At 29.2% G+C, this 23,300-nt stretch overlaps 1 protein-coding gene across 3 annotated transcripts in view; it reads right to left on the reverse strand.

The window, feature by feature from the left end:
* Positions 1–23,300, reverse strand: part of LOC129971384 (proton-coupled zinc antiporter SLC30A1-like) — an 81,587-nt gene that overhangs the window by 17,958 nt on the left and 40,329 nt on the right. For all 3 annotated transcript variants that reach the window (XM_056085101.1, XM_056085100.1, XM_056085099.1), the window contains exons 2-7: positions 20,324–20,503; positions 12,039–12,273; positions 11,032–11,178; positions 5,936–6,115; positions 3,717–3,799; positions 2,211–2,393 (exon numbers count right to left, since the gene is read on the reverse strand). In XM_056085101.1, coding sequence (XP_055941076.1) covers positions 2,211–2,393; positions 3,717–3,799; positions 5,936–6,115; positions 11,032–11,178; positions 12,039–12,273; positions 20,324–20,485 — 990 coding nt within the window. In that variant the 5' untranslated portion in view covers positions 20,486–20,503. The remainder of the gene's footprint in view (positions 1–2,210; positions 2,394–3,716; positions 3,800–5,935; positions 6,116–11,031; positions 11,179–12,038; positions 12,274–20,323; positions 20,504–23,300) is intronic.

A 23,300-nucleotide genomic window follows, 5' to 3' on the forward strand; every position in this document is an offset into this window, starting at 1 on the left:
TCTAGCAACATACCAGCAATGATGCATCATTAAATGAAAGTATACTAGAAAAGATAGCATCATCTAGCAACATACCAGCAATGATCCATCATTAAATGAAAGTATACTAGAAAAGATAGCATCATCTAGCAACATACCTAGCAATGATGCATCATTAAATGAAAGTATACTAGAAAAGATAGCATCATCTAGCAACATACCTAGCAATGATGCATCATTAAATGAAAGTATACTAGAAAAGATAGCATCATCTAGCAACATACCTAGCAATGATGCATCATTAAATGAAAGTATACTAGAAAAGATAGCATCATCTAGCAACATACCAGCAAAGATGCATCATTAAATGAAAGTATACTAGAAAAGATAGCATCATCTAGCAACATACCTAGCAATGATGCATCATTAAATGAAAGTATACTAGAAAAGATAGCATCATCTAGCAACATACCTAGCAATGATGCATCATTAAATGAAAGTATACTAGAAAAGATAGCATCATCTAGCAACATACCTAGCAATGATGCATCATTAAATGAAAGTATACTAGAAAAGATAGCATCATCTAGCAACATACCTAGCAAAGATGCATCATTAAATGAAAGTATACTAGAAAAGATAGCATCATCTAGCAACATACCTAGCAATGATGCATCATTAAATGAAAGTATACTAGAAAAGATAGCATCATCTAGCAACATACCTAGCAAAGATGCATCATTAAATGAAAGTATACTAGAAAAGATAGCATCATCTAGCAACATACCTAGCAATGATGCATCATTAAATGAAAGTATACTAGAAAAGATAGCATCATCTAGCAACATACCAGCAATGATCCATCATTAAATGAAAGTATACTAGAAAAGATAGCATCATCTAGCAACATACCTAGCAATGATGCATCATTAAATGAAAGTATACTAGAAAAGATAGCATCATCTAGCAACATACCAGCAATGATGCATCATTAAATGAAAGTATACTAGAAAAGATAGCATCATCTAGCAACATACCTAGCAATGATGCATCATTAAATGAAAGTATACTAGAAAAGATAGCATCATCTAGCAACATACCTAGCAATGATGCATCATTAAATGAAAGTATACTAGAAAAGATAGCATCATCTAGCAACATACCAGCAATGATGCATCATTAAATGAAAGTATACTAGAAAAGATAGCATCATCTAGCAACATACCTAGCAATGATGCATCATTAAATGAAAGTATACTAGAAAAGATAGCATCATCTAGCAACATACCAGCAAAGATGCATCATTAAATGAAAGTATACTAGAAAAGATAGCATCATCTAGCAACATACCTAGCAATGATGCATCATTAAATGAAAGTATACTAGAAAAGATAGCATCATCTAGCAACATACCAGCAATGATGCATCATTAAATGAAAGTATACTAGAAAAGATAGCATCATCTAGCAACATACCTAGCAATGATCCATCATTAAATGAAAGTATACTAGAAAAGATAGCATCATCTAGCAACATACCAGCAATGATGCATCATTAAATGAAAGTATACTAGAAAAGATAGCATCATCTAGCAACATACCAGCAATGATCCATCATTAAATGAAAGTATACTAGAAAAGATAGCATCATCTAGCAACATACCTAGCAATGATGCATCATTAAATGAAAGTATACTAGAAAAGATAGCATCATCTAGCAACATACCTAGCAATGATGCATCATTAAATGAAAGTATACTAGAAAAGATAGCATCATCTAGCAACATACCTAGCAATGATGCATCATTAAATGAAAGTATACTAGAAAAGATAGCATCATCTAGCAACATACCAGCAAAGATGCATCATTAAATGAAAGTATACTAGAAAAGATAGCATCATCTAGCAACATACCTAGCAAAGATGCATCATTAAATGAAAGTATACTAGAAAAGATAGCATCATCTAGCAACATACCTAGCAATGATGCATCATTAAATGAAAGTATACTAGAAAAGATAGCATCATCTAGCAACATACCAGCAAAGATGCATCATTAAATGAAAGTATACTAGAAAAGATAGCATCATCTAGCAACATACCTAGCAATGATGCATCATTAAATGAAAGTATACTAGAAAAGATAGCATCATCTAGCAACATACCAGCAATGATGCATATGAAAGTACATAAAAATTAAAGGGTAGTTTATTTCTGTTTGTCTGTACATACATTTGCGAATTCCGGCTGTATAGTAGCAGAACTGATGCCTTCTCTCAAGAAAAACTGATTCAATCTGCCTTCGATGCGCGGATAGATGTCAGATGAAGACAAAATGATGTGAACGGTCGCTATCACTTCTGACGTAGTTAGCCTCCATACGTGTAGGTCGTGCACGTTCAGCAGATCTGGAAACTGAAAGAAACATTTCACTGAAATTAGGCTAAGAAAAATAATAACAAAGAGATTTATAATACTTGTGGTAAAGTAAAATTTTCTTTATGGTTTTTCGTAAAAAATAATGATTAGAAAACGTTTTTAGAATAATAAGAATCATAAATATAAATTGAAATTAAAAAAAGTTTTTAATAGCACAAAATAATACATATAAATAGTCCTTGAAAGCTACAATAGTTAATATTTTCTTTTCAGTTTTTCAGGATATATATTCGTATCAAAACCAGAGCCGGTTTAAACAGTATAGGAACCCTTAGTTAATGCGAATCTCGGCACTTCTTCTCCCCTCTAAATTTTCGAAATCAAATATTTTTTAAATTGATTTTAATTTAATATTTGTATAAGAAATGTTAAGTAGCAAATTTTGACAAACTGAAACAGCGGAAATTACAATTGCTGATCACTTTCTAAAAAGCTGATTTTATTAAATCGCTATGTAAAAAAAATGCTTAAGTAATATTTAAAAATAACTTTAAACAAAATTTTAAAATGTCAAACCTTTTCATACAGCAATCAAAATCATATTCAATAACAGGATCGGACATTTTTTAAAGTTATAAATCACTACAGTTTTTGAGAAATAAAATAACATAACATAATGCTTATAAATGGTAATTAAATAGAAAATATTACAAGAACAATGTTACAAAATTAATTTAAATCATACCCGATTTTAATTCGAAAAAAATCAATACCACGGTTGTAATTAAACGAAAACACAAACTTAAAAAATTTTCAAAATGTTGCATAACATTTTGAGAGCTCAGGCCTCCTTAAAATTGTGAAGCCCAAGGCAAATGACTACTTTGCTTATTTAACTATAAGATCCTGATTAGAAGAACAGGATTTATAATTTTTAAAGCATATACATATGAACAAAATAAGAATCTGTAATGTGCATCATGCATTGTAATGTAATGTGATGTAATATGCATCAATTATAAATTGTTGTTTATTTGGAAACAGAAGAATTTTTTATTAATTAATTGAGAGACAGTTTTTTGTGGAAACCTCCTCCAAATATCAATGTATCAACAATCAACATTTAGTATTTTAACAATACGTAAGTCCCATCCCAGTGACACGCTCCACCAATAAAAGTATCACTAGTGCCTGGTACGATTAGTGACCAATCAGTCTGAACTGAGCTGCAATCCAATGAACATACACTCAAAATAAAAATTAATATTAATAAAAATCATTCATGAAATCATTAATTGAAAAAGAAAGACATTTTTCACATCTTTAGAAGATTTCATAATCGAGAAATTGTAATTTTACCTCTGCAGTTAATCTTTTGGTTAATCCATTCACATCGATATGGTTTGGAATGCTTTGTAATAGAATTAATCCGGATTCTCGAACTAGGAAAAAAAAGATAATAATAATTATGAATCAGTGTAAATGAAAAAACAAGTTATTAAATAAATTATAAATATGAAGGACTTATCTCGTGTTCATTATTTCAGTTCTTGATATTGTCACGTATTTACTTTAGAATGGTTACTCAAAGACACACACAAGAAGCAGAGCTAAACCAATTTATTAACTCAAGTCAGAACTCAGAACACAGTGAATGACAGATCTTCTGCTTTTATACTAGCAGGGAAAGTTCCAGAATACTTTTCTGGAGACAGTAAGAAAAGTCCAGAACACTTGTCTGGTAAACTAAAGAAATGTCCAGAATCTTCTGGAACATGAAATAAAGGGAAACATAAAATCAAGGAATTAAATATTTACACAGACTGTGAATCGCATTGTCTCTAGCGGGATTCGAACTTAGGATATCTTGATTAAGAGACCAGTGCTATGACCATTCGGTCATGAAGAGTCGACTGCTTCTTTCCAATGCGGCAATATATAAAAAAAATTGTAACGCTGTAAACTCTCATTTAGCAATGTGTGGATTTTTCTGCTTTGCGAATTATATTTTGTTATTAATCCCAAAATGATAGACAATCATGATTGTATGCGTAGAACTCTTATTGCAAATAAATGTCTATCTATGTTGATGTGTCCCGCTTTGGTCATTTTGCAGAATATGTGTAAGTAATTAGGAGTTTATTATATACATTTTCAGAGGAATTTTAAAGGAAGCGAGTGAATTAAATTTTTTTACCTATTAAAAAAGAAGAGAAAAAAAAATAAAGACAGAAATTAGATTTCTTGTATGATATCAAATTTTTAAAGTTTTTATCAATGGAATGAGATAGAAAATGCATGCTAGAGTTTATCCACAATACTAGAAATTAAATGCAGATTGCTCGATACTATATCAATATATGAAAAAACTGAGGGAGAAATTATCCCTATGGCTTTAATAAGAAAATCTTATTTCATTCACACGTTATTATTAGTGTGATATTTATCTATTAATTGGTCTATTGCCACTTCATTTCAGAATCCGGTGTCTATCATTTATGGAAGATTTTCCTCTGCAAAGGGTTGTTAGTCTGCTAGCAAGATCACGTTTCTAGTGTTATTGTTAGGCGCACTATTCTTTTTTTGGAAGTTTATTTATTTATTTTGTTTTTTAATAATACAATTGATGGTGTTTTGTTTTAGTTAAAACTGTGTAAAGTTTCTATATGCAATTTAATAATAATAAAAAAAAACCCGTCTCCTCTGTTTGTATTTAAGTGAAATCCAAATCGATTGTGCATGCAAAAAAGCGCCAAGAATTTCTGAATCGGAAAATAGACAATAAGTTATTCTTTTAACTTTATTTAAATAAATATAATACCCTGAAACATTAGGATACTGCAGAATTTTGCATTTAAAGTTTCTATAAATTTGTGACACCATTTTTATGCCACAATAATCTCACAGTTGGAAAGATATTTATAGAAATTCTTCATGGATTCTGAATGATGATTTAATGACTTGCTACCCTAAGGACAAAATTGAAGGTTCTGGAAAATACAGGAATTATTACTCCATATCAAAGAACCTAGATCTAAAGATTCTTCAGGAGAATTCCATATGCCATCTCGCCCTTTCGGTAGACTATATATGACGAAGCGCTCACATTAAGAACCTAACTTTTCAATGGAATTGAATTCGCAGTGCGACTTAAAACATGTAGTTGCTGGCCAATGTTGAGCAATATAATATTCAATTAACGATTTGCTGTCTACGTTCATTGATGGCGTCTATATATACTGTTCTTTGTTTACACTCTGTTACATTTTTGTTACCTCAAATAATATATGGGAAATAAAGCGTCATTTTTCATTAAAGAATGAGTCGCATTTATTACCAAAGAAAATCGCAAAAAACATACTCTTTAAATGCTCATTTTTAAATAACATTAGCATGTTAATCTTTCTATGCTAAAATTTGCTGGTCTTTGTTTGAATTTTCGAACAGTAAATATATTTGTTTCAATACATATTTTTTATCATAAAGTTTTTTTTTTTTTAATTTTTTTAAAACTAAAATACTTTAAAAACCTAAGTAATCCTGCTTCATTAGTCTTTCGAAAAATAATGCCTTCTTACCGAAAGGATAAGTCGTGCTCAGCAAGACGATGATAGATGCAAATGCCAGGATGGCGTCAGCGTATTTGATTATGAGCCCATCCAGAAGCAAAATGACGCTGCCACAGGCAATGACAGTTAGGCAGGACGAAACATCCCGTAAAACGTCCAGGATTTGATGATCATTGCACCATCGAGAAGCTGAAAAATGAAAAATCTATTTTTATTTTTCCTCTTTTACATTATTTTGTTTTCTTTATTTAAGATAGAATAAAATATTACTTCTTCTGTAAGAATTATATATTCAAAAAAGAATAACAAACGTAATTTTAGGTGATTGCTGCAAATAATTTTAAAAATTCAGAAGTAACATTGTTATTTCAATTAAATCTTTTTATTAAATCATTTATGCACATTATGAATATTTTATCAAATTTTTTTTTTTAAAAACTAAGATTTTTTTGGCAGTTCCTTTTTTTTTACTTGGAAAAAATGCACCTGGATTTATTTATAGGTATTTATATTTTTTTGAACCACGATTATTTAAAATTAGTTTTAAAAAATGAGCTTCCAAAAAATTCTTTTACCAATTTCCATTATATCAGAATGCAGCCAACCGATTTTGTTGAATAATGACGATTAAAAAAAGTAATGATTTTGATATTATATTAATTTCACTAAATTTTGTAATCATTTATGGCAATGATAAATAGCCAAACATTCAAATTATTGATGCCTTCCATTTTTCGATGATTTGTCCTGGACTGAAACCTGTAAACATTTACAGCTTTTACATCTAATGAGAATTGCGTTGGTTTTTTTATTCCATCAATGATTTCAGTGAAAGATGCTAATACTAAGACTTGGAAAGATGATAGCAAGCACTGATGAGGAAATTATTAATTTGGTTTCTCCAAATTCCATAACTCTCAATTTTAAAGCAACACGTATTTTTTTTTTTTTTTTTTTTTTTTTTGCACTACACCAAAAAGAAGAGGTTTAATCTACCACAGCAGTTTTATAGCATACCGGCATACACGACGAATCTTTGAGAGAATAAAGCTTCGAACCTGGAATCCAGCCTTGCACTTGGTCTCTACAGAGGAAATTATATTCTGTTACAAGCAACTTCATGGCGGCTTTAACATTTTTCAAAAAAAAAAAAAAAAGTATATTAACTTTCATTATTTTATCCACTAATTTCATTATTCAAACGCCGACTCTAACTTTCTTTTATTTAATTAACATTGTGCCGGTTTTACACTCGGACAGTTATTAGACGGCCAGTAGGCAGCGCAAACGCAGAAAGGGATTGATTTATGTTTTCCACAGTTTCATGAGATAAATTCAGGCATTCCATGCTTGTTATAAATTACCGTTTTGGCATTCTTGAATTTTTCTTTTTCACTGCGTATCGTATTAAAAGGATGGGTATTAACACAAAGAAGCATGGTAAAATTAAAAAAAAAGGTAAACATACCTAAATTTTGAAAACTATAGGAAAAAAAATAGCAACTAAAATAAATAAAAACACACAATCTCACATCAGAACGAACAAAGAGAAAAATATGGCGGAATTAATCTATGAAAAGTGATATTTTTTCACGCCCCCACCTCCAAAAAAACAATCCGCCAAATTCTACAAGCGCAAGCGCAGTAAGAAAAAAAAAAAAAAAAAAAATACAATAAAGCGGCATGTTGTTGTCCCGTCGGGACAATTACTTGCCATTGAACGAATAGCATTCTTCAGCCTTTCTACGCATGCGCTGCCTACTGGCCGTATCATAACTGGACGAGTGTAAACCCGGCATTATTTCACACTTTCTTTAATTTACATCTATAATCATCTAAAATTATGAAATGTAATTGTTTGAAATACTTTTAAAACTTACACCGCTTACTCTTTTGATTTGTTTTTCTATTTATTTAATATACCATTTTAACTTTTAAGAATTCTGATGCTAACAAGGGGAGGTCACGGGGTTGAAATCTGAGATCGAGATGAGATTTAGTATAATGATAGTACACATTTAGAATGTTCATTCATGAAAATATTAAAACGCAATGGCCAGCCAATTTCGAGAGAATGATCCACAAACTTTTGGTAAAGCTTATATACTGAAAACTTGACTCCCGTCTCGATGATCCCGATGGCATGGTAGTCTAAGGTAACCGTCTCGTATGTGGAAGGTCAGGATCCGAACCTGGCTTGGATCTTTTTTTTTTCTTTATTAATAACTTTTATTCAATTAAAAATTTACAAATACTCTTAATTAATATGTTTTTAATTTTTTTCATCCAAAATAAATATTTATTATTGAAATACATAATAATAAAATTAAAATTTTAAAAGAAAAAAATGGTAAATACAGATGCATTTTTTAAACAAAATAAAATTACTTAAATGTAATTAACTATTTACAGATAGTTTTAATTAATATACTACTTATTTTTAGGCAAGGAAAAATGTTTAATCTTTTAATATTTAAATTGTAATTTAAGACTTAAAAATAGTAATAAATATAACATAAAAGGTGATAATTATTAATTATAAATACTGTCATTGTAAAAAAATTATTCAATATTTCTAAAAAATTATCCAATATGATTTAATTTCGATTATAAACAAGAACCAGAATGGTAACTATAGTAAAAACATTGGAAACAAAATATATTTCGACATCTTACACAACTGATAAATGATGATTGTCCACATGAGCAAGGTCTCTAAAAGATCTATGGGAAAACAAACTTCATTGGCATTTAAAAATATCTCTCTTTCATCAGAAAGTTGGGCAGTGTATCTTATAATCTTATTAAAAATTCATTCATTATATAATAAAAATTGCGTAAATAAATTTCGTTGTCATGGAAAAAGTAGTGAATAATTAAAGGAAAAACAGTTGAAAGTTTCTGCTATCAATTCTTATTTAATAACAAATGTGGAAACTGTTTCGATTAATATTTACGTGATATATCAAATGCACAAATTTCAGTTGGGTTATTTCGTGCTCTTGTGATATTTAATAAGTATGCCTCACCAAAGAAAACTGAATCCTTTGCATATATCTTATATTTGCCCATAACATTAAGAACAATTCTTTAAAAGTTTGAAATAATTAGATATTTTTTTGTTTTATATTTTCTTTTGTAAAATAATTTTAATTCTTACTATAAATTTTATTTAAGTTTGTTTTTTTTAAAGCTTTTAAACTTTTCTAATTTAATTAGTATCGTTTTCTATATATATTAGAATCATTCGTGTTCGTTAACATTACTTTAGTTATCCGAATTCTATTGATATTTCTTGAATTATAATGCATTTTGTTAAATTTACTTAAAATATTTCAAATGCCTTCACCAATTATTTTTTCTGTGAATTAATTAATAAATATATACAACAATATTACCAAGAAAACATTATGCTTAAAGAAAATAGTACATGGAAAATGAAATGGATTTAAAATATTTGATTTTTATTAGTTCACGAATACTATGAGAAAATGTTAAAAAAAATTGAGAATCTCTTCCTTTTTTAATATTGTAAAAAAAATATAGATAACATAATTTTTCCCCATCAAAAAAATCTGCGCAAAAACACATTGTACATTGATTGGATGGCAGGCAGTTCTAGCTTTCCATATTACTATAAATTCATTGAATTGATTTCATTAGATAAATTTTTTAAATAATTTTACTTATATATAAACATCTCATTTATATATAATTTAAATCTATCTTTATCTATATTTTATTCAATACATATCAGTATTTAACATTATATAATTTTTTAGATATTTTTTAATTGGAAACGTTACTGAAGTAAACAAATGATTTAATGAAAATGTTCCTGTACCGACTAATATGTAAATAACTTTGTAGATATAAATTTCATTGTGGCTATTTTTACGACAACTTGATGTTCTATTTAACTTTATAATTGATATTTAAAATAATCAGATTGATATGAATAGTTTACAAAAAATTTACTAACGAAAAATGTATTCATTGAATAATAGCTTGTTAACTTATGATGCGCGAGAAATTTGTTTAGCTAATTTCAACGTTAATTATTGTTTTATTCCAAAAACAATTTTACTGTGATGATTACCACATTTCAATATGTTAAATATATGTTCTTGTAAAAGTCTTTGAAAATAATTAGCTTAATTTTATTTATTCATGAGTGGTTAGTTGAATAACCTTGTTTCCATCTGGAAATATTAACGCTCTTGTAATTTAATTTTTAGTTTCCTTTTTTTAAAAAAGGAGCCATCCTTATAGTTTTGAACAAATCATTTTTTAAATTTATCATTTGCTTTCATCATTTGGCATTTTTTTCTATGTAAAAATAAAAAAAAGGAAACTGTCAGCAAAGCGAAAGGATGAAGGTCAAATGATTTTGAGTAAGCAATTAGCATACGAAATTAAACATTTCAAGGCATTAAGAAATTTTTTTAGAAAAGGAAGCGAAGATGAGTGATGCGATATTTCATTTATGCTGCAGAACAACTGCAAAAATTAGAAATTAATTCCAGAAACCAGTTTAAAAGTAAAATAGATTTTTGAAAAAAACATTCACATTCAAAGCATCGAAGCAAATAAAGTGATTTAAAACTATATTTAAATGCATCTGCGGAATGAAACCATGCAACAATAAAATGAGAGTAATTAATATAATTTGCATTCTTCTTAATTATCGTTTGCATGCTAAAATTATACTTTATTTATTTTATTTAAAGATAATTTTGATTTTTTAATTTAATATATTATGGATATTTTTTATTAAATAATCATCTACTTCTTTGTTGGATATTTGGTTGAGTCCTAGTGTCATTGAGAAGCGTCTGCTATATTCTAAATCGCATGCCCATGAAAAATCGTTCACACTAAATCAATTTATTATTTGCATTATTTTGTCTTTGATATTAACTAAACTTTGTATGCAAAAATAAAAATTTATTTAATGGAAACCTAACTAAAGTTATCTTAACTTCCTTATTTAAAAGTTAAAAAAAATATTTACTAGAAAGTATATTTTAAACTCGTCTTGATTCAAATATTTTATTAAATAGAAGATTCATTTATAGTATGTATTAAATCATCCACTTTCTCACTTGTGCTCAAAGAAGTGTCAATACTCCCAGTGGATGGAATTTTGCCAACGCAGTGTTTCGGATTCTCACCAGCTTCGGCAAGGACACAGTTCATTTGCACATCGTCTCCTTGAATGATCATGGAGCAACCTTGATGATGAGTGTAACCTATAATAAAATTGAATCATGTTTAGACACTGTAAAAAGAAAAATATTAATGGTAAAAATAAACCCGTGTCACTTCCACATTTTATTTTTTCAGGGCTCTACTATTTCAAATAATAATTATAATTATGTGATTGTTTTTTATTGAAGCATATAACGTTAATATAAAGATCTATTTAAAGAACGGTAGTTAATTATTAATTAGTAGAATCCAATCTCCATTTTCTTAGTCATATTTGATATTTAAAACATTTTTTTAAAAAAAAGAATTGTTCTTAATTAATTTAATGCTACTAAAATAATTTTGCATCACTTGCAGATCCACGATTTAATCTACATCAGATATAATAACACAATTCGACTTTACATGAATGTAAACATGTTTTAATGGTCGAGAAGAAGAAGAAACTTTTAAAGTTTTTACTTCGATTTATTTCATCTGTGGAGGAATAACTTGTATGAGAAACAAGAGATTATGAAAGATGCGTCAGTCTACATCGCGACTCAAAAGTAAAGAGAGCGAAATTTTTTCCCTTCAGTAGCTTTACTACGAAATTTTGCTAGGGATTTGTTTTTGATATGTGTCGACTTAGGAAAAGACAACTTAAGTATCTTTAAAAAAATGTTGTAAGCATTAAGGATTTTTATCTCTTCACTTTGAACGTGAAAAAATGTTGGGCAGCAGTTTTATAGAGCATGTGTAGTATTAATTAAATAAAAAAGTGGAAATGGATCAGGAAATAAGAGACCATTTTAATAGAAATTAACTTGGGCTAATTTAACATAAAAATTTGGAAATTAATTAAAATTCAATTTAGATTTAAAAATATAATTATGCGAATTTACAATTAAAAATGACTTACCTCCAATCAATAAAAAGCAAAGTATGTTAAGGGAGAAATTGATGATTCCCAGAATCACCATAAGCATAGGATACATGGGCGTGGTGTCCTCGTGTGAAGCATGGACCATCGTCTGCACAGCCGATACAGATGCAGCGAAGCACAGTGCTCCAAGAAACAGCATGTTAACAAGAAGTCCCAAGACTTTCACTCGAGCCCAACCGAAAGTGTTCTTTAAAGTTTTGCCTTTGGACATCTAAAAAAAAAGAAGAAGAAACCAATAATTAGAAGCATTTTTATCGTCAAATTGAGAAGTATTATGGTAAAAACACTGTGAAGCTTCTAACGTTGTCAATTTCTTTCAGAAGTTTGATGTTCAAAATCTCCAACATTATTCAATCAGTCTCAGCATTCTGAAAACTTCATGATAATGTTTTGAAAGGTGAGATAATTTCTTCATCTTGGATTTATAAATCCACAGAACTGAAATAATTGCATTGAATTTTCCCTAAGCAATTTGCAGTAAAAGCTAGTTGGACTTTCTGGTACAATCAGAAAATTTATCATATTACAGGTTCACAATGGCAGATGTGTTTTCCATTTCATTTATTTCAATATACTTAGGCAGGTCCATGAGTCGAGAACTTGTGATGAAGGGAAAGTATGGCATCTATGTTGGCCAAAAAGATTTTCAAGCATTTTGGTACCACCTGAGATTGGAATCTGATATAGCTCCTGTGTTATGTTGGCGGCTGAGTTTGTGAGTAGTGTCCTAGATTTGTGCTTTTCTTAGAAAAAAAATTAACCAAAAGGATAAATTTTTTGGTAAAATGTACGTCAGTCTACGATTTCTGAGATTTGTTGGCTTTGGACTCAGTAAAATAATAGAATCCATTACTTTATTTTCGTCGCATTCTCCTCATCAATGTCATGTGTTGATATACTAAGCCATTGGTGGGAAAAGTTGCAAATTCTAAGCGTTCGTTGTTTATTATACAAAATAGGTTTGTTACAAAAACTCTAGAGTGATTCTGACGAGCTGGTGGTGGAGTTTGACCTCAGACAAATGACTGCATTTGTCGAGAGGAAGAAAAGTATATAATGGAAAGATGGAGGAGGTTAAGGAGAGCCCGCTTCCAACAGAAGCTATCTCCTGTAAATGGCAGGAAGTTGATGTAAATTAACTTGGCGTTACGTGAATGCCATGGACTTTCAATGTCTTCAGCGTGAGGTGGCTGCACTGGAAGTATATAATGGAAGCGGTTGGCAAAAGAATTTATAGATTTGCAATAAATGCGATTTTATTGAGTTTGGCTTATTTTCTTTATACATCCAATCCGTTGTGAGTTATGAAAAAGAGAAACATAGCCAAATCTGGCGATCCATCTGACACGTTCATCTCCCATCGGGTCCAAATGAAGATTCGTCTGATATGCCATTCTTACGCCATAATTGCCAACTTATACGAGTATGGTTATATTATTAGTTAATGAATCTAAGATTATATTAGCACAAATTCATTTATTATTAGTTAATTCAATGAAACATACGCCATTTTGTTTCTCGAATTCTGGTTACACGATATTTATTTAAGATCTTTTTTTAGAAGAAAAATTAAAAACATGCATACACTTTTATAATAAAAGTCTTTATACCTCTTATAAGTTATATAAATAAATGGAAGATACCAGAATTGATTTAAATCAGAAAACAATATTCATTTTTATCTTTCCAAAATAATTAAATGTAAATAATTGCTATTTCTATTTATACATATCGGACGCTGCTGATTTAGTCGTGGTGATTTGGGTGATAAAAATCCCTAAAAAGGGAAAAATCTAACACGTTTTTTTTTTTTTTTTTTTTTTTTTTTTTTTTTTTTTTTTAATCCGATGGGGGATTCAGTCAGTCTGGATAAAAACATGGCTAATTGAGTATGGAATCTATAAATAATCGTTAATAATAATTTAAAATGGCTCTAGAATTATTATTGATATGTGTTTGACGTTTTTATATGTTGAATTCGTGTCATTCAGTTTTAATAAAATCTGTGCGATATAATAATAATTCTTTTTGTCTTTTAATTATTTGGAACGCGCAATAACAGAAATATGTAATTAACATATAAGGAGTTGTCTAGTGCCCCTAAAAGAAAAAGGGGTCCGCAATTAGTTCATTTAAAAAAATTGTTATTAGCCAAATTGCTAAATAAGAAGATTTGAAAAAATAAATTATACATTTTATGAATTATGAAGTATCAGAAAAGTATTGCTTTGTCAAGCTTAATTTTTCAAGTTTCATTATATTCATTTGATTCTTATAAACAAAGTAGGTCTGATTTTAAATAAAATTGTGTACAAACATAGATATTGCGCATTTATGAATCTTAGTAAATAAATTAATACCATTTTTTAAAATAAAAGTTAATCTAAACAAATAATTAAATCTTGATTAAGTTGAAATATGAAACTTAATTGACAGGTTTATTAAAAAATAAACCTAATAATGCAGACCGTATAGGGTTGCAAAATGCTTAAACCGCTATTGTTTATACTGTTTTCTTTTACTTAAAATTTTATGGATATATTTTGATAATAGTGTAATTAAAATATTAATATGTTGAAATCCAATGCAGTAATAATTGATTCTATGTTAGAATTTTTTTTAATTCGAGTTCACATGATTTATTACAATAAAATTTGAATATCAGTAAACATATTTTGGCTTTCTAACATTGTGTCTTTATATAACAAATTAATGCATAAGAAATAAAATAGATAGCCGGCTCATGATTAATAAGTATTTCCCAACTTCTTAGGTCATTCTATAGCCTTAAAACTATATTTGAAAATTATTATAAGCAACATAAAAAATAGCATTCCCTATCGCTATGAATATTAATTACAGACAGCAACGTGCGCAGCTTACAGATGTTTTATTTTCCTTCTATTTCGAAATAGAACAGTCCAGTTTTAGAATATAATTTTTTTCGCAGTCGTCGATAATTCTTTTATTGAGAATGAATTAGCAAAAATCGTTTGCATTTCATCGTTTGCTTTCTGACAAAGTTTATAAAACAGGTTTCATTTAGTTGAAAGTTAATAAAAATAAAGTACTGGAATTCGAAAGTGAACAAAAGTATTTTAAACTTCAAAAAAGTCACTTTCGAGATTTATTAGTTTTATTCTTTTTTTAAAAGTTAACAATTCCTTATAACACATTTATTAATGAAAAATTTCAAAACTCCAATAACCTAATTGTTAGTCCCTGCCTTCAATTACTGTTACAAAATTGGAACATATTCAATCTTTAAATAAATTAGGTAACTCTGCCTTTGATAACTGCTTCCTATATTTGCATTCGTAAATCACGTGGTCTCCCTTTTAATGTAGATTCAAGGTCGATTGTAGAACTATTGCGATGTTTACTTCCATCCTAGGTGGCAAGGCCATCCTTTTGGAACAATAAAAGTCGTCCCCCGGGATATTTCACGGTCTCTGTTTTTCTCTTACATGGACTCAAATCGACTCCTTTTATATTTCGATGTTTTGTATTTCACTGATATGACCTCAATTACATTGCGCAACTCTGAAAACTAAATCAAAGTGTTGAAATGGTAAAGTGAGCAAAATAATTCGTGATTTGAAATGGGAATGAATTACTTGATAATTAATTTTAAAAAATATATTAAGCACAGTTATCAACAATATATTTCATTGTTGAAGTGAAACTCAAATCGTTTTTATTGTTGCCACTAATAATTTAACCTGTCTCTTCTCTTATTGTTGATGATGAAAATATGAAAATTCGGTTTATTTTTCCATGCTGAGTAGTTTGAGTATAAGACATATTTATAATAATATTTTTACTTATACTTTTGGGTATATTTGATTATATAACAATATTTTACTAATAATTTTACTTTACCTACAATTAAGTTTTAGTTTTAGAATTAAACACCCGCCAAAATTTTTAAAATCCCCTCATTTTTAAATACTGTTGCTCTTTGATGTGATATAATTGTATGTAAAAAGATATAGATAGAAAATAATGAAAATACATATCACGGTGCAAGGCTTCTAAAACAGTATGACTTGTATGTTTACCAAAAGTTTAAAATATTTTGGTGAAGGCATTAAAATAGTTACACAAACTATTTGTAATTTTTAGCAATCGCTAATCCCGATGAACCCTCTGGTCGACAAAGGCGATTGGCTATATATAATTATAAAAAAAATGAACAATTAAATTCTCCATCGATCGATTACACGTCTAAGCATAATTTCTTCTAACAATAGCAGCAAGGTTTAAATCCTTATTCTCTTTAACCCCTTAACCGTTTTGCCTGAGTGCCATACGTGCATCGATTCATCGAATTTTTGATAGTTGTAAGCAAAAAATAAATCATTCATAACGATTATAATTCAATATTAAAATTACTTCGAATGTATAGATAAGTCAAGTATTCAATGGATTTCCATTTGAATCAAAATAAGAAAATATTCCCAAAATCAAAGGTACCATCTTATTAGATAGTAAAGAAAATGAGACAGTTAAGTGGTTAATATTCAGCGAGGAATAGCGAAATGCAACAGCAAAAAGTGCGAACGACGATATATTGTTGCATATACCATGGTGCTTTATTTTTCTACAAATATTGAAATACATTTAGCATATATTCTCCTTTTATTTAAATATACTATTTTTTGAATTTTATAAACATAAATTTTTTTAGTAGGTTTCTTTTAAATCTAACCAAATTCGTCAGATATTGGCCCGGCCTTTTTTGCATAGGCATGGTTACATTTGATCAGGGCTAAAAGGGCTGATCATCTTGCGCGCGTGTGGTACATAATAATATAAAAGTATTCAAAGACAGTATAATTCGATATAAAAATTACATAATTCGTAAATGCTTCAAATATTCTAAGGATTATTATTTGAATTAAAAATATATTCCTGAGACAAGAAGTACAATCAAATTATGTAGTCGATTCATTTTTGTTAGGTATAAAATATTTGAAGCTAAGTCGATTGCCATTTTAAAATAAACGATTCCACTTCGTATATTGCTGATGATTTTTATTACGTATAAAAGACCCGCGAATGAAAGAAAGTCATAAAATATTAAACAGACATGCTTGACAGAAATGGTAATAAACGAAAATGTGTTTCATCAAAATATTTGAAAGAGTCGATTGGATGAAATATTTCTATAAACTTTTATGTTATCATAAAAATCTACTCCAAATACATTTCATTATGAATGGAGTGAATTCTACACTGAAAAATCAATGAAATAGACTTAACTGGAAAAATAAAGCCATTTTGCCCCAAAATGTTTGTTATCTCTGCCATGAGCGTGTCTTAGTTAATAATAAAAATAAGTACAAAGATTAAAAATATACCAAGTCTATCTATTTAATCTTTCAATATCTATTTAAATAAGTAGGCAAACCGTTCAATAGGATGAATTATATGTTCAGATAAATGAACAATACTTCTCGAAATTAGAGTCATGACTTTATTTTGATAAGAATTTTTATTAAAATAATTATTTTATGAAATATCGTCTGATAAAATCAGCTCGTTAAAATTCTTAATATTATCAAACTGTAATTTCTACGTTTCTCATTTATAAAATGTATCAAGAGAAAGTGTGTTATTCGAATTCGAGATTTGGACGAAATAGATATTTTTGGAATTAAATCCGCTGTCTGTGAATAAAACTTAAATGCGTTTTGAGCTAGATGAGGGAAATTTGATATGTGATTTTTTACACCGAATTTCTAAATTCCTGCCCAGTTTGAGCGAAATCCACTCAGAGGAAATTTTTTTGTACTTCTGTCCAAATGTTGATAACTACAAAGTATAAACAGATTGATGAATAAAATTTAATTTACAGATTTTAGTATCTAAAATGTAAATCCGCATTTAGTTTTTAACCAAATACATTAAAGAATTGACTGTCTGTAACTCTGTACATTCGCATGTATTTCAACTTTAAAAATGTAAAGATTTAAAAAAAATTTGATAAGGGATCTTGTTACTGAAATCGTGACTCCGTGTGGCAGTAAAGTTTCAATCGATGGACAAAACGACGTCCAACATACATGCTCAGTTGTTTTTTTGCTATATTACGAAGCACAAAATGTTCAACTGCGGGACACAGAAAATAAAAATCTGAGCACTCGTGGCTCTCATGACCTTGCTGAGGTCTGCAGTTTCATTCGGAGAGAAGGAAGGCGGATAACGCCTTCATTAAAGAGCATGCGAGAAATTCTCTTCAAGACCACTTCCACTGGTTTATAAAAATTATGAATGACCTCATTACCGGTGATGAGCGTATTATGCTTCTTAGGATTATAGAAAGTATACCATAAATATAATTTTAATTTAAATAGCAATTAAAACTGTTTGAGACTAGATTTTTTCAAATAAATCCGTTATGACAGTTTAAGGAATGATAGTCAATGCCAGAAAATGTATTTAAAATAATTCTAAAAATTTATTATAATCAGATAAAAAATATATGCAAATAAAAATGGTATTAATAAAAAGTTCATTTTTTAAATTTTTAAATGATGTAAAAATGGTTTTTTTTGTGCAATAATATGCCCCAAAGTTATCATATAAAAATGATTAAAAATTCGATTCCTTTTTAATTTTGAAAAATATGAAAAATTTCTTAGAGAATATATACTATCCAAGAAGTAATTTGATAACTAACTTCAATGGTTTATCTTGCATACCATTTAGAATGGTTTTTTTTTTTATCACCCAAGTCGCATTAAGTAGGGATTGATGTAAGAGCGGGGGCTGTAATGGGGGTCATGAGCCCTCCCCTCAACCTGAAATTGATTGGGCTATATATGATTTTATTGTAAAAAAAAAAAAAAAAAAAAAAAAAAAAACCACCTTGAATTGAAACCAGTTTGGTTCATTTTTATAATTTATCTTTTTGTGGATTTGCATACCCAGTTTTTTTTTTAAAATTAAAATAAGCTTCACAGATGAAAAGACAAATTGTTATCGGGGGGCTCTCATTTAACCCTTATCGTGGCAAGATTGCTTTTTTGAAGAAAAGCAAAAAAAAAAAAAAAAAAAATGTATTTAGGTAGCTTCTTTATTTAATTATTTTTTATTAATTATTAAATTATTTTATTAAAAATTTATTTTATAGTGGTAGTATATTTTTATAAAGTTGTATGTATGGTATACTGTACAAAACGAACATAAGGGTTAAAGTTACTGTAATGAACATTAGATGCAATACATTCTATGCATTCGAGTTAAGAATGGTCTGTCTATGAAAAAGTATCATATATTATATATAAATCATTAAATGATCGAAATTTGGGGTGAATATTGAACGCGGATATTTGACAATCATGGATGCTTTCAGTAACGGTTTGCGCTAATATCTCCTTTTATTTTCTAAGAAATTAATTAAACGATGTTTGAAAATATCAGTTATAATTTTGTATCCGAAATAAAGTCATACGGCGAATGACGCCACAGCTTAGTCCCAGTTGATTTGAAACCTTTCATGGAATATCAAATCCTTCTAGAAAATTTCCATAGGCAACACTCGAGAACAATTCTCCTTTCTAAAAGTATATTCTTATAAAAGTGCTAAAAATGTCTTTACACAGTATAATAAGTATAATTCTCCTTCTTCCACTGGCAGAAAGGAATTTACAGATAGTATACCATCCATAATTTTGTTAAAAATTGGTGGATAGAAAATGATAATAAAAATTAAGGAATTAATCCTAATAATAATTAAGATAGATTGATAATAATATTTAATCCTAATGCTTTATTCCACAATTTAAAATATTTTATTGAAAAATCGTTTATACTGTATCATTATCTTTGCCATGTGTTTATGAATCGTGCCATCATATATTCGACATAAACAATATTTTCATGAATATAAAAATAAACTGGATTGAAAAAAAGGCATTCGAAAGCAAGTTTGATATATAAAGTTAATTACATATTAATTTTTTAATTCCAATTTTAAATTTAACTTTTTTTAATATACTTGTAATGTAAAAAATGATTTGTTCCGAATAAAATTCTTTAGTTTTCGCCATTATGCTTATAAGCATATCTAATCAATAACATATTTCCGTTACAAAAACTGGATTTTACGTTGTCTGGGCGCATTCAGGGTTGACAACCAGCTTCAACAGCAAACATCTTTGGCACTTATTGAGAAAACAACAGGTTCAAAAGTCAGATTTCATTTTTTTTGGTTCAAGGAAAGGTTTTGTTCGAAGGCTGTTTTCGGCACTTACCCGATGGCTGATAACGAGCAGCAGCAGAGATAAAATGTTGTACAACATGTGATAGGCGCTTAAGAGAAGGACTATTGACTGAGTGATGTGACTGGCGACGATTTCAGCACCGAAGACCATGCCGGACAGAGATATCAGGGTGTACAATACGGATGATTTCATTTTTACCCTGGATGGTACCTGAAAAGAAACGAAAAGAAAATATTTAGCGACCTCGGTAAGGTTTACAAACGGTACCCGATTTCTCGCCAACAGGACGAAATCACGCTAAACATTTAAAAATTCGCCAAAACTATTCTATCATCACGGATGGCTACAATAAATGGTTATAAATGTCTTTTACATTTGTTAGCAGTTTCAATAAAAATTTTCAAACTTGTTTGGCGAAGAATCACCAATAAAAATTTGACTTTGGCAACCATGAATTCCTCTTATGTCGAGAAAAACTTTTTTTTTCTCAATTTCTGTTAGTTGCTCTTATTGCTTCAACTTAAAATTACATTATTTAGATGTAAACAGTGTGGGATACTTTTTATAAAGGTTGCTATTCCCTGAATTCCAAAAACGACCGCTCCATTACTTAGCGGAAGTTTTGCTTGAGAAATATTCAATTAATCTGAAGAGTAGTCTCCTTCAAACTTTCTCGCATACTCTCTAATAAAGGAATTCTTTCACAGAATGCCTTGCATGGCATTGGCTTCCAATAGTTTCGAAATATAAACATCTGGCCTGAATTCCGCATTTTTACTGAACCTATCGCTTGATTCTTGGCGAGTTTTTTTGGCGATTAATTCTTGATATGGCTTAAAAATACCTGAAAATCATATTTGTGTTTTAGACGCATTTTCCCCAACCGATGGAAACAAAAAATTGATATAATGCTACACTTGTGTCACAAAATTCTATACCAAATTTAATAAATTTAACTCTCTGCGTTTTTGAGTTATCGTTTATATCTTTCTGAGAGTACAGACACACAGATAGACAGACGGTCATTGGATTTGGTTCAAAATTTAAAAGGTGTCTACATTATAGATGTTAAATCTGTGTAACGAATTTTATCCATCGGTTTCTTTGTTTTGTAGTTATCGTATTAACTTATATTCGAACATCCAAACAGACAAACTTCATCTGAACAAAACACAAGATTTGATAGAAATATGTAAATTTGGTATAAAGGACATATACCAAATTTCAACTGTCTAGTTCAAAGAGCTTTTAAGTTATCTTTGTCACAGACAGAGAGACAGGTACATTTTTCAGAAATGTATTTTTCGAACTCAGGGTGGTCTAAAACGTGGAGATTCGTCAAAATTTCGAGTTCGAATTTTTTTCACTTTTACTATACTTTCTCTATTTCTCTATTTATACCAAATTTATGCAAAAAAGTAAAAATATCAAAATAATAATAATAATAATTAGAAGAGTCTATACAAAAAGTCTAACGATACGATTTCATTTTTAACTTTAAGATTTCCCATTTTTTTAAAAAAAAATTATTTTGTTTAATTTTTTAGCTTTGAAAACTTTCAATAAGCAATTAAAAAAGAAATTAAGTATATCTTCTAACGTCTTTTTTTATAAAATTATTTCCTCCTTAATTTTATTGACAGATGGAGGTAAATAAAAAAATGTGTCAATCTTCGAACAATGTGTCCTCCTCACAAGGAACGAAATTTCGAAAATAGAATAAACTAAAAAAAAAAAAAAAAGAATTTTTTTTTTACAAACTAGATGAAAAATCAAACCAATTTTTTACTAAAATATCCATTTATGTCATTCAATTGAAACAAATTTGTTTATAAATAGGTATTATATTTATAACAAAAAGAAAATCAAAGATGGGTCTCTTGAATGTGGGAAAAGAAAAATAAACAAAAACACTTTCCTTGAGACGAACGAGGCGTATCTAATAACAGTTTTTGAAGAGATTAGGCGAGCGAAAACATTTCATTTCTAATGCTTATCCGATTTCAAACACATGTACTTATTTTTGTGAGATGAAAGGATTTCCTTGACAATAATTAAAGTGATTTTTTTTTTCTTCTGTAATCATATTCCCACCGCGCTCATTGAACTCTTACGTCTTTCTGTTTTTAAAATTGCGGATTCATTTTCCCAAGTATTCGCTTAAGTTTAATCTCAGAAATTTGCAAATTGAATTTTGCAAATACGCCGTGAAAAGAATGAAAAGTTGTAATGAAGGTTAAAGGAAGGCTGGAGGCGTTCCAAGGTACAACTGTTTTAAAATATGAATTTGTGATCGCATTCGAAGCAGACGATTTCAGTTCATAGTATGACTAAAACAGGATATTCCAGTATAAGTAAGCTAATCAGAATTTGCAGGGGAAATTTCAGTTACGACTCTTTGCTTCGGATTTTTCCTAAATCAGAATTAAATGCCAGATTTTTTAATTACATCCCGTCACCCCGTTACCATAGTACTAAGCCGTATAAACAGGGATTATTGTGACTAGTTGTTAGGCTCATTAACTATCCAACTTTTGCATAAGAGGACAACGGCCAACAAAAGTTCAAGGTATCTTGAAACTGCTGGTAAAAGGCTAGAAATCTTTTCCACCATTTTTTAAAAATGTTTTTAAATTTTCAGGGTATTTTAATATTCTTTTAAAATTATCACTACCCATAAAGAGTCTTCCTCTAACTTCATTGAGTTCGACACATGTAATGCTGAACCTTGTCTATTTCCCCACATATTCATGTGCTGTCTTGCATCCTTTCGAATCTATAGAAGTATTCAGGAAATCTTCCATGTCCTGATATAATTTGTTCTAACATCGGACGAAATATTCTTTTTATAATTTTTGGTTCCGGTATGAATTCGTATGTTATGCATTTTTTGCAAGACATTATCCATCTATCCGGCTGCTGCATAGTCATCTCTCTTTTTTTTTTTTAAATACCTGGATTGTCCGGAGTCTTGAATCATTGTCCTGAACTGGAATTAAATGTCCAC

This window comes from Argiope bruennichi, chromosome 6 (genome assembly GCF_947563725.1).
Source record: "Argiope bruennichi chromosome 6, qqArgBrue1.1, whole genome shotgun sequence".
Taxonomy (NCBI): Eukaryota; Metazoa; Arthropoda; class Arachnida; order Araneae; family Araneidae; genus Argiope; species Argiope bruennichi.